General features: G+C 38.4%; 1 protein-coding gene across 1 annotated transcript; it reads right to left on the reverse strand.

Annotated features, from left to right (window-relative positions):
- Positions 1–277: 277 nt before the first annotated feature.
- On the reverse strand, positions 278–10,799 carry LOC146329120 (programmed cell death 1 ligand 1-like). Its single transcript, XM_084718106.1, has 5 exons — positions 10,748–10,799; positions 6,886–6,914; positions 4,839–4,906; positions 2,345–2,653; positions 278–1,176 (listed from the first exon to the last, which is right to left on the reverse strand). Exons 1-5 carry the CDS (start codon positions 10,751–10,753, stop codon positions 893–895), a joined length of 696 nt encoding a protein of 231 aa, XP_084574232.1. The 5' UTR covers positions 10,754–10,799; the 3' UTR covers positions 278–892.
- Positions 10,800–15,819: the final 5,020 nt, after the last annotated feature.

A 15,819-nucleotide genomic window follows, 5' to 3' on the forward strand; every position in this document is an offset into this window, starting at 1 on the left:
CATGCAAATAGTGCTGGTGTTATTAACCCTGGTTTTGAGATTTCCATCTTTGAAATTCCTATGTCCTTCAAACTAGTGTACCATGAATGTAACTTTTCTTTGTGATGCTGTCAGTATTATAAAACTATATTTACAAAGTTGCATAGCAACAGTAACAATTTATCACTGTCAGAATCAGTGTAACCATTAGAAAAAATTAGGAATCACATTAAAGGATCTCAAAACTTGGACCAAACCAAAATAATTTGCATCTGACTTAAAGTGAGACAACAGTTATCACCTACAAAAGCACAAAAAAGTATTTTTATATTTGATTACACCAAAGGGCGGTGTGCCGAAAATGGATGATGACAAATCTTACTCAGGGATTTTTTTGTGCTGGACAATGCCTATTTCACATCAGCCAAATACATGTGATCCAGTGGCATTTTGGCAGATTTTAAGTCATGATAGCAGGGTTGGAACTTTAATAACTTTGGTGGCTTTTCTCCTAGAACCATCTTCAGGTGAAAATGTTCGTTTTGTAACATTTTATTTCTCTGATTCACTGCTTTGTTCTCATTAATGCCACTCCTGCTCAACCACTGCTGCTGTCACTCTCTGACTCGCTGAGCCTGGGGAGGAGGGGGCGGCTTTGATTTAGAAACAGCAACCAACAAATCCTGCATAATAATCCTTTAACATTTAAAGTGTCTTTCTGGAAGGTCTAATGTGAAAGTCAAACAGTCCATCATTGATAGGATATAAAAGGTTGAAAAATTTCCCTCACACATTCCTGAAAAAGTAGCCATCAAAGGGGATCTATGTGAAGGGCTTTCCGTTGCCTTTCACACTTCCCAAAACTTGCCCAGCATAAAACATATTTTGCTACAGAAACTGATATTTCTTGAGTTTAATACTCACAGACTGAAAACGGGTCCGAGGTGACTTCGCCCACGGAGCAGCTGAGGTGCTTCAGTTTTCCTCCGGAGCAGTTGACGTACAGAGTGCTGAAACTGTCGAACAACATGGTGGCTAAATTGGGCCTTTCACTGCTGTTCAGAACCTTCACCATTGGATTCTCTGATGCGCTCCACGTGATCTTGGTCTGTGGATAGCCGCCATATGAGGCACACGTCACATGGCAAAATAAACCATCACTACACGTCTGTGTGACTTTAGGTTTACTGTAGTTTGCTGGAAAAGAGAGAAAGAATAAAAAAAGCACTGTCAGATAGTAGACTGCCTTTCAACGTTAATTTCTTTTTGAAAGACGTCTCTTCACCCTCTTTTCAACTCGCTAAAATGCGGTTACAACATCAATGTGTCACAAAACACAAATCTGTTTAATAACAATGTTAATTTTGAAACTTGAAGGTGGTCTGCCGAAGATGTGATTTTGATGCATTGATGATATGAAGTATACAGCTACAAGAAGTAGCCTCTAGAATACTGTAATAGGAGAAGTTCTTAATATAAAATAAAGAAACAGCGCCTCTTGCTGTAGCCTAACATGCGTGTGCAATTACTGAGGCATTTTGGTTACCGCTTCAACCATTCCAAAGGTATTTGCCATATTTTAGGTCCACCCAAAAAATCCTGAACACAGAAATTGTTAACAACAGTTTAACAGTCTAACTCTACAATTCAGAACTACACACTCTGATTTCCCTTTACACAGACTTTATAAGCAGACAGGAAGTGGTTGTGGTTGACTGGATAAGTGACAGCACTTGAGGAGGGTGGGGTGTGGAGGAGCAGCGTTGCTTGTGGAGCTCATATAGTGTGAGCATTAGAAGCAGAGCACTGTGACTCGGGCTAGAGACCTATCTGGACCAAGTAACTTTTCTGGGTTTCAACTGAGAAATTTCTATGTATTTGCCTAATTGCGCTCCAAAGTGAAACAGGTTTTCATTTACACATTATAGAGCATGAAAATTTTCACTGATACAAATAAAACATGGTTGAAATGTCAATGTTCAGTCAATATCTTCAAATAGTTGGCGAAAAACTTTTGAACTAATTCTCAACATCTTTTCACCAGTGGCCATAGCGGTCTTTCAACATCTTGTCATCTGAAAAATGCTCACTGGGTATAAACATTAAATTCATAAGATGAGAAGAGATGAAAATGCTGTTGCCTATTACTATAAAAGTGTTTTTCTGCACTAGTCCTGTAGATGACCTGTTTAGAAAGTTTCCTTGTTTGCTTGATGGTGGGCATGAAGAAGACACAGATGGATGACATAGGTCTTCAGCACTATTCCATCATGGTATTGTAAAGTGTTAGAAACCAAAACTCCTATCAATCAAAAACCTTAACAGTCAAATACATTTTTATATGTTAAAATTAATAGACTCATACCTGTGATACTGAGCTGAACAGCGATTTCAACAATGTTGGCCTCACTGTACCGGATATAGCAGCAATAGTCACCACTGTCTGAGATCTCCAGACTGTACATGTGCACAGTTGCTGTGCCTAGATCCACTCTGGTCTTGTTTTGATTTCGTGGTATATATCTTGATGCATGGTAGCCATCCACAAACTTTTCCCCTGTACTTTCCTTCTTCTGAAGGTAGAACAATGTGATGTTCCTCTGTTTGTCAAAGGGGCAGTCAATAGTCAGATTTCCTCCAACCTCCCCTCTGAACTGGATTGGAGTAGTACTTTCTGCAAAAGAAAAGTAAGCAGGTGCACAATCAGAAACAATTTTGAGCTGCTTAAAAAAAAAAAAAAAAATGTGTGATCGCTAATTGCAAATTGTGTGTCATAGGAAGCCTATTTCCAGCAAGGGATATCATCAGCTTTGACAATACCCCAAATATCTGAGTTAGTATCATTTTACATTACATGTATATAAAAGTGAAAGTGTAGATTGATTGACTCATCTGTGTAGTGAGTAGGAAAAACAAAAAGAAAATTAAGAGGGGGATCAGAGTTGTTTTGCTGTTCTGAGTCAAGCCAAAACACTGATTTGTAAAATCAATGCAGGATGCAAGAGCTCTGCAGGACATGCACAACATCATAATTTGACAATAACAAGCAATGGTGAATCCTAGTCTGTAAGCTGTTTATGACTAGCAATTGTCTGTCGATGTAAGATTAAGCCCATTATCCTGAAAACAAAAGACCCCTGCTTCGAAAATACACACTCTGGGCTTTGAGTTAAGTGGCTGCCTGTCTCACTGCCTGCCAGACTCCATTCACATATCGATGAATTTTACTGTTACAAACATCTACAGCTACTGAAAGATTATTAATGTTTTCTTACTCCTCATAAACAGACATTTACTCATTCAGCGAACATTTGGGATGAATTTCAACTCTAATTAACGGGAAACAGACAAACAATTCTGGCAGGGATTTGAAATTTCAACTTAACGTATTACTTTAGTCTCTGATGAGAAATTGTGAACATTTTCTTGTTCATTACAATAAAAAATGTGACAGATTTGCTGAAATCAACATAGGCAATACATGTTGTGTAAAAAGTCTTAATTTAGGCTGTAAGTGGGTGTGAAGGTCAGGAGTTTATGGTTTTGAGAGCTCCGCTTAATGACGTAGTAGACTGATCTCAGTTCCTCTTCACCCTGTTTACCCTTGTATGAAGTACATTACTAGTGGTGTCCCCTTCATGTTTTACATGCTGTAAAGGTCACAATATCAAAAGTGGTGTTACAGTGAGCCAAAAGTTTCTCTTTTCATTATCACCTTGTGTGTGGGTGTTTCTCGTCACTTCATGAATGTTTTAGCTCATTTTTTTTTTCTCATCAATTACTGAGGAAAATGTTTTTTGTCTTGGTTGACAGATATTCAGCCTTTTTCACCAGCTTGTCACTAACTTTGCCTGTTTGAAGTTTTGTAGGGGACAGGTAGCTTTTAATATAGCTGATAATGAAGATATAAATGGGTTTGATGAAGGTGGTGGGACTGTGAAAGTAGATTTATGGGCCTAAGAATAGTTGAGGAAATATGCTTGCTCACTCTCTTGCTAAGAGTTAGATTGATACCACTCGCAAAAAACTGGAAATGGGGAATCAGCTAGCGTGGCTCTGGTTTCCAGCTATCATGCTAAGTTAAAGTAACCTGCTGCTGGCTGTAGCTTCATATCAAACATGAAAAATGTTTTTACTGGGTGGAAATTTCACCATTATTTAGTCTTTAAATCAGTACAGTTATGTTTTAGATGTGAAAGTGCTGTCATCATCCAAGGACTCAATATCAAATTTAAAGAAACCTTTCACATCAACTTTAGAGGTAAGGCTAACGTTAGCTACATAGACATTCAGTTAGCTAGCTAAGCTGTCAATAATACTACTTCTACTACTTCTACAGCTACTAATTAACAATATTTTGGGACTGTAGGTGATGATGCTGGTGACCAGGGTGGTTTGTGGATAAAAACACAACCAGTGTTAGCAGTTTACCTGAAGTTGGAGTGTGAAGTGAATAAGCATGCTTTAACAAAGTAGGCTACATTTAAATGTGCATAATTACCAATATTAATCTAAATGCATAACAAAGGAAAAAATGCGGTAGAAACAATTAATAAATCTAACAATGAACACAAAACATTAATTTCACCATATTTGGTTTGCAAAACTAAGAAAAAGTAATCAAATCACATTACTTTAATACTGTGATACTTGTGTGTGTGTGTGTATATATATATATATATATATATACATATAATATGTATTATGATATGTTTGGTATTGCTTTATTCATGTGCAGCCAAGCATTCTGCTGTGATACCACAGTTCTCATGCGCAATTATTTAGTTAAATAACTGGTTTCACTGTAAAACAAAATTTAAGGTATGTTGTTGATGCAAGGTTATGATGCAGTTGCTCACCTGTGACCACAAAGTGCCATGTCATCATGAAAACCAGAGCCAGGAAGGGGAGGGAAATCCTTTGGTTTCTTGAAAGACAGAAGGGGGGGGTTAATGAATTGTTTAGGTGATTACCCAGATACCACTATGAGATTACAGCAACACACAGCCATAAAAACAACTTCATCCTCACAGAAAAAAATGATTCTTCTCTCTGGCCTTATGCCCAAAGAAACTGTTAACAAGTGGTTTGGTTGACTGCCTCTTGAGCAACACGTGCGCTCATATTGCTTGATCAAACCTGACTTGAACTTGCCCTCTGTCACCAACCATCATTCAAAAAGCTGAAATTAAACTGTGCCACTCCTCTTTAACAAAAAAAAAACAATTAGTCATAGTTCATCAGTATGCATATGTGAACGAGTTTCTTTCTGAATCCATGAGGAGCGCCATATCAAAAGTTCCTTCCGTTGTTTATCTCGAAACTCAGTTTGAGAGTTAGCAGTGTTATGAATAATATGGTAGTGTGACAACCCCACCCACTGCGGTTGTTCCTGTGGCTTTTCATGCTAAAATGTGAGTAGTTAGAACAAAGTTGCTGTAAACACGCGAAAAGACTGAGAACTATTTAATACTGAATTGTTGAGTTAGACCTGTGGACATTCATGGCCTGGTGACATGCTGGAGACATTTTCCCTCAACACCACGAGCCCCACAAACTGACAGACAAACAACATTGCACTTCAGCTCACTTCAGTTCCAACAACCCAACACAGAAGAAAATAATACCATCCAGTCAGCATCCCCTGGCTCAAATATGTCTGGACATGTCCAGTAATGCTACTAAAAGGAGCATCCATATTTCTGTCATGGTGGTGTCTGACACTGAGACAGTGGAGTGGACACACCCCCAGTGTTTCAGAGCAGAGAAAACATTTTTTCATGACTTTGAGACCTGATTTTATATATTTGATCATTCAAATTTGGCTTGGTGGTTAATAACACATTTGTCTGTGGTGTGACAAGCTCAGAACACACATTTATCGTTGCTCTACAACATCTTTAATGTATAATTCCACTTTCTTCAAAAATCACCTCAAAAAACTTCAGAAATCCCATATCATGAAGTAATGAGGGACTATTTAGTAACCACTAAGTATCACGCAGCACTTGACAGGACAAAAAAAGACTAATGATTAAGTAACCAGAAATTAATGAGTTGTCAAGTTTCTGCAACTTGGGCTGGTTCAGATAGTGTTGATTCACAGATATTTATTTTTAACAGTGATTACCTTCTGATTCATTAGTTTCTGTCAGTCTGTTCTCAGCAGCTCAAATCACAGATCATTATCATGTCGTTCCTGATTAATTCATCACTTGTTCCTAACTACTCACATTTTTGTGTTACAGAGTTATGGATAGAGATATGCATTACAAGAAATAAATTTAAATCTTTCAAGGTATGGAAAAAAGTTACCCCATCAGATCATTTGGATTCATGTTGCTGTCATATCTTCATTGCACTGGAGCTTCAGTTAATAACCCATGACACAGGCAGAAATACCTCCAAGGTCATAGAAACCAGTTATTTGTGCAATGAAAAAACGTGTATGTTTCAGTCAGTTCTTAGCCCACTGCTTATAGTTGTTTCCTGGTAATCTTTTGTGGGCGACTTACAGTAAGAATGAAGACAGCATTGAAAGCATCTTAGATGCCCCACCCAAGAAGGTGCTGGCAGTTGGAAATAAGCTAATGTTATTTGCTGATGATATCATTCCCTGCGTGCAAGCAATGAAAAAGCCTGTGAGTCACAGCATTGTAATGCCCACAGCTGACATTTCAAGATCATAATATTGTAATACTAAGGCCGGAGATATACTTGCTGTTTAACCATGCATTTGCATTCGCGTATGCATCGGACACACGAGGCAGCCATGAAGTGTAGGGGTGCGTAGGGGTGCGTAGGGGTGCGTAGGGGTGCGTAGGGGTGCGTACACGAACACGTAGTTAAAAGCAAGTACATTTCCAGCTTAATACTAATGATGTAGGTAATGATAGGTGTACTTACAGAGAACACTGTGGGTTGAACGGTGATTCCTGTTGAAAAGACAAACCAGTTAAGCATTTGTGTTAGCATTTATTATCTTTTAATTTAATCTTTTAAATCTGTGCACTGAAATATCAGTCATGTAGGAATCCACTGGGCCGGCAAGTTCATAGTAGAGCGCTCAAGCAAGAATGAAAAATGGCCTGTGAGGCTGAGACGATTTGCCTTTGTGTATCAGATGAGGGCAGGGGGTTATTTGTTAGAAATCTAAACCTTAGTCAGGTGTTTGACTTTTAAATTTATATACATTTATACGCAGATACTGACTCTGCTCAGGTAGCTGGGGAGAACTTAAACACCCTCCCAACTGCACTTATTGATCTTAAACATGCATTGAATGCACATAAACTAAGTTTCTGTAGTTCTACAGATCAAGAGATATTTCTACTTCTATTTGATCTAATATTGAGAGAGTATTGATACCATAGTACTTGGGCTGATGACAAATTCGCTTGACCGCAAATTATGTCAAAAAATGTTTTGCTGTACAGATAAACTAGCTTTCCTATGTTTTGTAGGAAAATTATTATTAAATCTTCTTTGTGTTATGGATTGTGATGATGTTATTTTATAGGTATGTCTCTGCTTCTCCTCCAGGTTTACTGGTGATAGTTATAGTGCTCATCTTTGCATTCTGTATAAAGTTGGGTGATCTTCTCTATCTGAGACACAGGATAAGGATATATTTGTAAATTTACGAGGCTCTCTTTGGGAAGTTTCCACCTTACACCTCATCTTTGTTGGTTTGATCCTGTGGACCACATCAAACATAATTCAATGACTGGCTTACATTAAGAGTCCCTTGAGTTTTTCCAAGCAGAGAAGATGTTTTGTCCTCCAACTCCCTGGAACTCTTTAAAAAACACCCTAAAAATCAGTGCTGTTGGTGACTTTAAATCCATAAAAAAGCATTCAGCTTTTGTTTTGTTCCTTTTTTACTTGAATTGTTTTTAGTATCTTGTACTTTTATGAACAATATTGTTTTCCTTTCTTTTTTTACGTGTATCTTTTATTTTATTATTATTTTTACATGAGGGCTAGTCCCATATACACACACACACACATATATATATATACACATATATGTATACATGTATATATATACATACACACAGACAGACAGATAGAGTAGGAAAAATTATTTCTGTCATCTGACAATCACATCCAAAAAAGTGCTTTCAACAGTCACCAGTTAGAGGAAAGTCCCAGTGAGTATTATCAGAAAAAGACTGTTTGTGTTGAGGGGTGTATTCCTGTACCTGCTGGGGGAATCTGGCATCACACACAGACTGTCTTTGAGTTTTTTTTTATTATTATTATTATTTTGTATGTGGTATATTATAAATACCATATAAAGATGTAGTTTTAGTTAGCTCACACTTGTTTTGGTGTGAAAGGGAATCAATTTCCTTCATAAACTAGCAGCCAGCTACATCTCAACTCTCAGGAAACTCCCAGGTGGTAAACAGAATCTCAGTTGTTTTTGTTGAAGGGTTTGGTGTAACAGGAAAGGGACTGTGAAAGCTTTCTGCCAATCAAAATGTATCACACACTTTGTCTTCTGAGACACCTAGTATCACGTTACTCATACTAAACAATGTAGAAATTACATTTCATGCTACTTTCACTCCTTTGAGAGAAGTTCTTTGTATTGAAATGTACTTAAAACACAAATTAACAGAATCTTATAAGCAAAAATAGCTTTAAGACAAAAGAGGACTTCCGGGGAAACACACTGTGATTCATTCTAGTTGGCCTTATTGCAGCAGTGTCTCTGTCCACACCAGAAACCACATCAAGGAAATTCCCATGGGCCGTATAATTACCCAAGTATACTGTGGAGTACAGAAAGTGTCAGGTTTCAGGAAGAGTGATACCAGATGGGCCATGAAAGTGATATTAATAACTATGGAATTCTAGATTTATTAACGTGCTCACATAAAACCACAGACATCATGTGTTTGACTATTAAATGACCGTGGTAATTCTGATTTATAGCAATACCTGGCTCATGTCTGATACACCAGCACCTCTGATATAGTAATTATCCAACATAACAGCTCTACAGCTCTACAAAAGGAGGAGGTCCTTCAGCTGTAGTCTGCCATGTCGTACTGCCATGTTTCTACAGTAGCCCACAATGGTCAAAACAAACACTGGCTTGAGATATGGCTGTATGATAAATTGTAAAAAAAAAAATAACGACCTCATCTATGCAAGCTGATTTCTAAATCACAATGATTCATTTGTTCCTGTTGGACAAAAACACAGCAGAACGCCTCAGATCACACAAACCTCAATAATACAAATTTCATACAGTGCATTGCCATTCTGTATTTTCAGAAGCATTTAGGTTAATCAATTTGATTAAGTGTTCCTGTTTTTTTTTTTTTCTAGTTCTAGTGTTTTGCACTTTGATACATGTTGTCTGTTTAAAGTCCTGTCTAGAGAGTCTCAAACATTTACTTGAGTGTCTAAGCTTGCAGTAAATGCTTTTGTTGAAAAAAAAAAAAAAAAAAATCATGTGAGAGAATGCAGGCCTCGATCTAGATAGGGCCTTTCTCATCATCTTAGGTAGGTTCCCCTATACACTTGGAAGGGGAGGGTGAGATGAGTTGGTTGCAGTTGGATGGTTGCAAGTTCACTGGCACTAAATCCTACACACTGGTCCTTTAACATGTTACACTGCTATTTATTGAAAAGTTATTCCTATTTTTTGTCTTCTTGTATGATGGTGAGAGACGAGTTTTGGAGAAAGACCTCATTGGTATTAGTTGATGTTCGGTTTCTTAAATGAGTGATGAATGGGAATTCCCACATGAGGTAACATGTTTGTACAGAACACGAGTTGCCCTGCTGTATTGTTTCGAGGAAACAAGCACATGCCATTAGTTTTTGGCTGAAAGATAGCCTACGCACATCCCACATCTTTAAATGGGATAGCCGTGTGATACTTAAGCTCACTCACATGGGTAAAGAATAGAAAGGACTGTAAATGACTGTAGGGTGAAACTGTTAAACCTGAGGTGAGAGACTTGCGGCAGGAGAGGTTTAGTTGTTTAGCTGCCGTTGGTACACACTTTTTCTTTCAACAAAGACAGAGAACACAGGCACACTTTCTATTTCCCCTCTCATTTTCATTGATTTCTCATTCGTTTCTACAATGTTAGTTCACACAGTTCACGATGTTATGAATACTGGATAACAGTTTCATAATCAATTCCCATTCCCAGCACTTGTATTGTTAACTTTAGTCACTTGGGCACTTTATCCTTTAACTAAAGCAGTCGTGTATGTAATCAGCAAACACATGTATTTACACTAGTAGCAGTGATTTATTCTGTTAACAGTCCTCCGTTTGTCTTAGTCATGAATGTTGTTACAAATACTAAGCAAAGTGTGAAGAGCACGTTTGTACATGTCACTCCTACTATCAGATAGTTACTCATACACATGCCAAAAAGATATTCTGATTCTGTTGCATGCAGATGTTAGTTTAACTGTGGCTAAAACTTGGTGAAGTATTGTTTACTACTCCTGCTGCATGCTATGATCTAGCGACTAAGATATTTATTTTGAGAAGCTATGATTCCCCTCCCCTCCCCACACACACACACACACACACACACACACACACACACACACAAACCCACACTACTGAACAACATCGCTCCTCAATGCCATTTCGGGTATTACTTTCATTCAGAACTATGTCAATACATACCAGACAGTCTTCGTCTCTGACATTAATAAGATAAGCACCATGTTCACAACAATAAAAGGTATTGACTTAAAAAGCCACGGGAAAAAAAAAAGCTCTTACCTTCATGCTGTCTTGCCTTACAAGAGCCCTACGGAGAATGAGCAGTAACTTCCTCCTTCAGAGACAAGTGAACCACTGGTGGGTGGAGCTGAATGAGTCATTCAGTAAGAGTACATAGGACTTTTTAAACAGTCAGCAGTATAAGAGAACAATCTGGTGTCAACCATACAGTCCTTAGTTTTTTCTACCAAACTTGCAACTTTGAACACAACAAAAGAGTAACAAATATAATACTGTATGTAACTGATGTTTGTTTTGCTGAGATTTAACTGAAATATGTAACTTACTGTTGAGTAACTTGAAAAAGGCTTCCACTGAATTGTGTGGGTGTGAGGATTGTGTGCATGTGTGTTTCACTACATTTGTTGTGACGTCGGTATTACAAAGGTTGACAGACTTCCTTGTTGGCTGACCAACCCAGTCTGATCTGACCAGCGTGACATGAGTTCTCTGGAAGAGACTGCAGTCATTTAATGTCACTAAACAACTGTGTTGTATCCATAACGTTCTGTTGGAATTTGCTTTTACACGTCACAGATACTACAGTTACTACTGCTAAGAAATGCTTAATCAACAAAGAATGCTCTGCAGGAGGAAGAAGAAGCTAAAGATCAGAGTTAACTCAAGTTTAATGACCCAAGCAGCTATCATCCAGTCTTATGCTAGGACTTAGCTCTGTATAAGATATGCCACATACAAAGAAATGTTCCTTAAGATAGAAGTAAAATTGACTTTGTGGGTTAAAATTTGACAAAAATCCCAGACATAAGAGGCAGCTTGAAGAAGGCAAATGCTTCCCCAGTTTGGAAAAGCAGCAGGAGTACCAGTGTAGAAAGTTAACGCTCTGCTGTGGGCAGGGTCAGCAGCAAAACGTATTTTAGCCACATAGAAAAGGTCCACCTAAAAAATGCAATGAGTGCAGCAATCCCTCTCTTCCTAACTTACATACCGACATTGTGTCATCGTCCCCTGGCGTCTCATAGTGAAGCACAAAGTACCCTTTAGTGGCTGTGCCAGAAAATCTTGTTAAGGCTGCTGTCAAATATGCGAATGCATTGGAGTGGCCATCGACTGCCGAGGCAAACGTCACAAATTCACACATATGTGACCACGGCAGAACATGTGGTTAACATTGTGAGACAGTGGTTGCAGTTTGGGTTGGATTACGCATGGTAAGTACTTCAGTAAGTTTAGGATAAGACCATGTTACCACTTTACAGCCTTTTCCAACAGAAAACTGACATTACACAAGCCAGATCTCTCTCTCTCTCTAAAGCCACCAGACTCCTTTTGCAAAAGCAGTAATTTATTTTGCAGAACACAAGAGTTGCTGGTCTAATGCTGCCTTGATGGGTTAGTTAGCAAGTGTTATTGTGTGACTTCGGTGAATCAGAACTAACCTATTAACCACAACAACACAAACAAGCTAGCAACGATCACGGCAGCAGGTGACCAGCAACTCCCATGTTCTGCAAGGTTAAATTACTGTTTTTATCACGGGAGTTTGGTGGCTTTGTGGCTTATATGACAGCTTCAGTTTCCCATCGGAAAATGTAGTTTACCAACCAGGTAAAGCAGTGAAAATATTCTAAATATAGTGTACACTTAAACAGATTTTTTTTAGGTAGCTAAAACATGTTTTTCTGCTGACCATCTCCACATTGTTTAGCTTCTTACACTGGTACTCGTGCTGTTTCTTCCAACTGGGGGCCATTTCAAAAAACTTCTTTAACACTGTAAATGTAAGATTGCACTGTATGCAGTCTGTTCATCCATAAGTATTTCCAGTATCTCTAATCTGTCATTTTCCAAGTTGTGGTAATTGGTCTGAGGAGGATGTATGCCACAAAAACGCCTCTCATCAGATTTTCACAAAACAGCATTTCTCCACTGCGGCACCAAACTTGGCGCTACTATTTACACCATACGTTTTTCCTCAAACTGTGAACTAGAAGACATCTTCCAAATTATGGTTTATCCATGAAGATCGATTTTTTGCGAGTCTTTTATTTTGTTTGAGTGTATAATGGAGTATTGTGAACTGTGGCTCTCAGGTCAAAGTGGCCTATGTTTAACATTTTGTGTCTTAAACACAGGTGGTGTGCTATTTTTTCAAAACCATACAGTACACTCCCACAGCTGTTTGCTTCATAACACCTCTGCTAAACTAACCACAGTGTTTCACATTCAGGTTTGTTCTTTGTTCTTTTCCCACATTCGGTGGTAGAACAACTTTTCACTTCTGTTTCTCACTCCCTTTGTTGTGTGAAATGATAAATACTGGAAAAAACTCTGAAATTATAAATTTTCAGTACCTACTTCATTCCTGTTAAAGGACCAGTGCGTAGGATTGAGTGGACTGGAAATAACTCACTTTACCCTTCCCTTCCAAGCATGCAGGAGAACCTACAGAGGCCACGAAAATCACATGGCCCTATCTAAAGTCAGTGTTTGGTTTGTTCGTTCTGGGTTACCATAGAAACATGGCAGTCTAACATAGCAGCATCCTCAGTTTGAGGGGCAGGGCAAGGCTGAGGGGGCGCAGAGCCACAACCCAGGAGAAAAACATTGCTGCATCACCTCTGATTATCCCAGCCAACTGAACATGCCTCAGTGTAGGAACTGGACAGAATCTCTTAATGTATTAACTTTGATTTTAATCAAAAAATAAAGTGTTTCTCACCCACAGTGCATGTCCACCCAAACCACACAGTGTTAGTCCAGTGATATTCTCTTTGCACTTGTAGTCTTTTCTTGTAAGTTCTCCTTTATGTTCTCTGACCTCATGATGCTTTCCACTGAAATGAAGAAAAAGTGCTTATGAAACAAAACTACAGTATAAGAGCGTAAGAAAAGCCTGAATTAAATAATGCTGCTTTTGAGATGAAATGATTGATGATTTCTGGGAAGCTGTGGAATTCCTGAATTTAGTCACAACAGCAAAATTTCTGGGCATACAACATCAAGATTCCAGGTATTTTCCATGTGTATCCCTTTTAAGACTTTAGAGAAAGAAATGCCTCATCCCACACTTGTCCTTTCACATGACTCACCCCTCTTATTTCCATTTAGCCTGTTCCATCACTTTTTCAATACTGAAGTGCCCTTCTACTCACAGGCTCCCTTACAGTACACCTTTGCTTTGGTGCTGAACGCTGTGGCCAGTGTTTAGTATGTGGGTGGAGAGGCTCTGAGACCACAACCAAAGAGTTCATAAACAAATCACTTCTCATAATTCGGGGGAATTTTTAAACCCAAGAGCATTTAAACTACTACAAGCTTTCTTTAGTAACATTCACTTGTTCATTCAAACTGAAACAAAAGCACTGCATGGTACTGCAAAGTCTGCAGCTGGTGCCTGTCTGCCAGCTATCTGCTTGTCTCTGAAGTACTCTAAATTAAAAAAAGGTGTTATGATTTACAAGCAGACTGTGCATCAGTCTGGGAAAGTTATTCACACTCAGAGTCAAAGTACAACATCACACTGCTTTAGTAAATCGGGGGAGTATGCACTGCACACATTACACAGCTGACAGCTCAAGGGATGATATCAAGGAGATGTTTAGAGGCTTTTATGAGAAAGGCGTGAGAGGAGATATGGCTATCAACACTGTTATTGTTAAACATCAGGTCGGCAATGAAGATAAATGCCATCATGATGACTCCACTAATCTGCCAGAGCTTTAACTGTTCTGTAAGCGTACAGTTGGGTTGAAGACACTGTGTGACAACAGTGTCCTTTCTATCTATATAAGGTCAGTCACAGAAATGAAACTTCAATTAAATGTCAAGGGAATCCCTGAGTGTTTTTTGTGTGAGGCCGAATGAATACTTGATTATTGTGCATGCTTTAAGATCCTGGACTATCTGTTTTTTAAATGTTATCATAAACAGCCATAGGCTTTGGGTAGTGTGGACAAAAATCAGTTGTTAAAGGTCCTGATCTCAGATTGAGAATCGTCACTAAATCATAACTCCATTCTGAGCAGTTTAACGTAGGGTAGTGATGGGATATCCCCCTTCAACTAAGAAAAAAAAAAGATCTAAGTTGAAGCTTAAAAAAAAGGTCAGCACAATAGGATCAGAAAACTCCTGTATTTTTCCCTTGGTCATCCATGTGGCCCCTACAGTGGCTCCTTACAGATGTTATCGGGTGTGTTTGAATTCAAGGAGCAAACTGGTTTTGATAGCTAGTCAAAAGATTACAGTCAACAGTTGTAAACAATATATATTTTGCATGGTTCGTCAATCCTTGTTGACTTTAATAATAAAATGCCATTTCAGAATTGGATCAGTTTGTCTGTCTTTCATATCATATTAATATATTATGTAAAATGTTAGTGAACAGTAGTTGACTATCGGTATAGTCATCAGGTCTCTGAATGAAATCGCCCCACTAAGTTTGTTACTCAAATAAATGTTTAGTTAAAAAGAGTTAGGAGTCACAAAAACTTCATGGGTTGCAGACATGTTCTATTAATTTTGCTCAACTTACCTGGTTTTGCTGGTTATTGAGCCTGCTTATCCTCTTCTTATCTGACACTATCAGGAGCACGGTCATAATGTTAGTGTCATACGCTAATCCTTAAAACACGGTTACTTTACGGCCTGCCACATTTGAAAGAAATTTGACTGCTACTGTAAACATACTGAACAAGACATGAGACACATGTAACAGCTATCTAGTCCTGGGACAATGACAAAATGGCTGGCACTGATTACATTAGAATGTAACTAGTTCCAAGTAATGGTGAGAAATTACCAGATTACCAATATACTCTGGAGGAACACACTAAGCCACAGATCCGGAGAAACTCATATGCTGTGTCTCAATATGGAGTTTGGCAGCCCCGCCTCTTCAAGATGGTGGCCAGTGTTCCATTCACAGCGTTTTTTTGTTTTGTTTTTTGTTTTTTTTTTTTGTTTTGTGCACTTCACACTTATGCACTCAAAACAGGAAGTTTAAGAATGTATGAAGAAGTATGCAAATTGAGACAGTCATAGAAGCACACAACTTAACTTCATTTCCTGTAGCCTCCTGTGTCGAGTTTAGAAGTTTGCAGAACTCTCAA

Source organism: Lutjanus erythropterus, chromosome 4 (genome assembly GCF_056507025.1).
Source record: "Lutjanus erythropterus isolate fLutEry1 chromosome 4, fLutEry1.hap2, whole genome shotgun sequence".
NCBI classification, from domain to species: Eukaryota; Metazoa; Chordata; class Actinopteri; order Lutjaniformes; family Lutjanidae; genus Lutjanus; species Lutjanus erythropterus.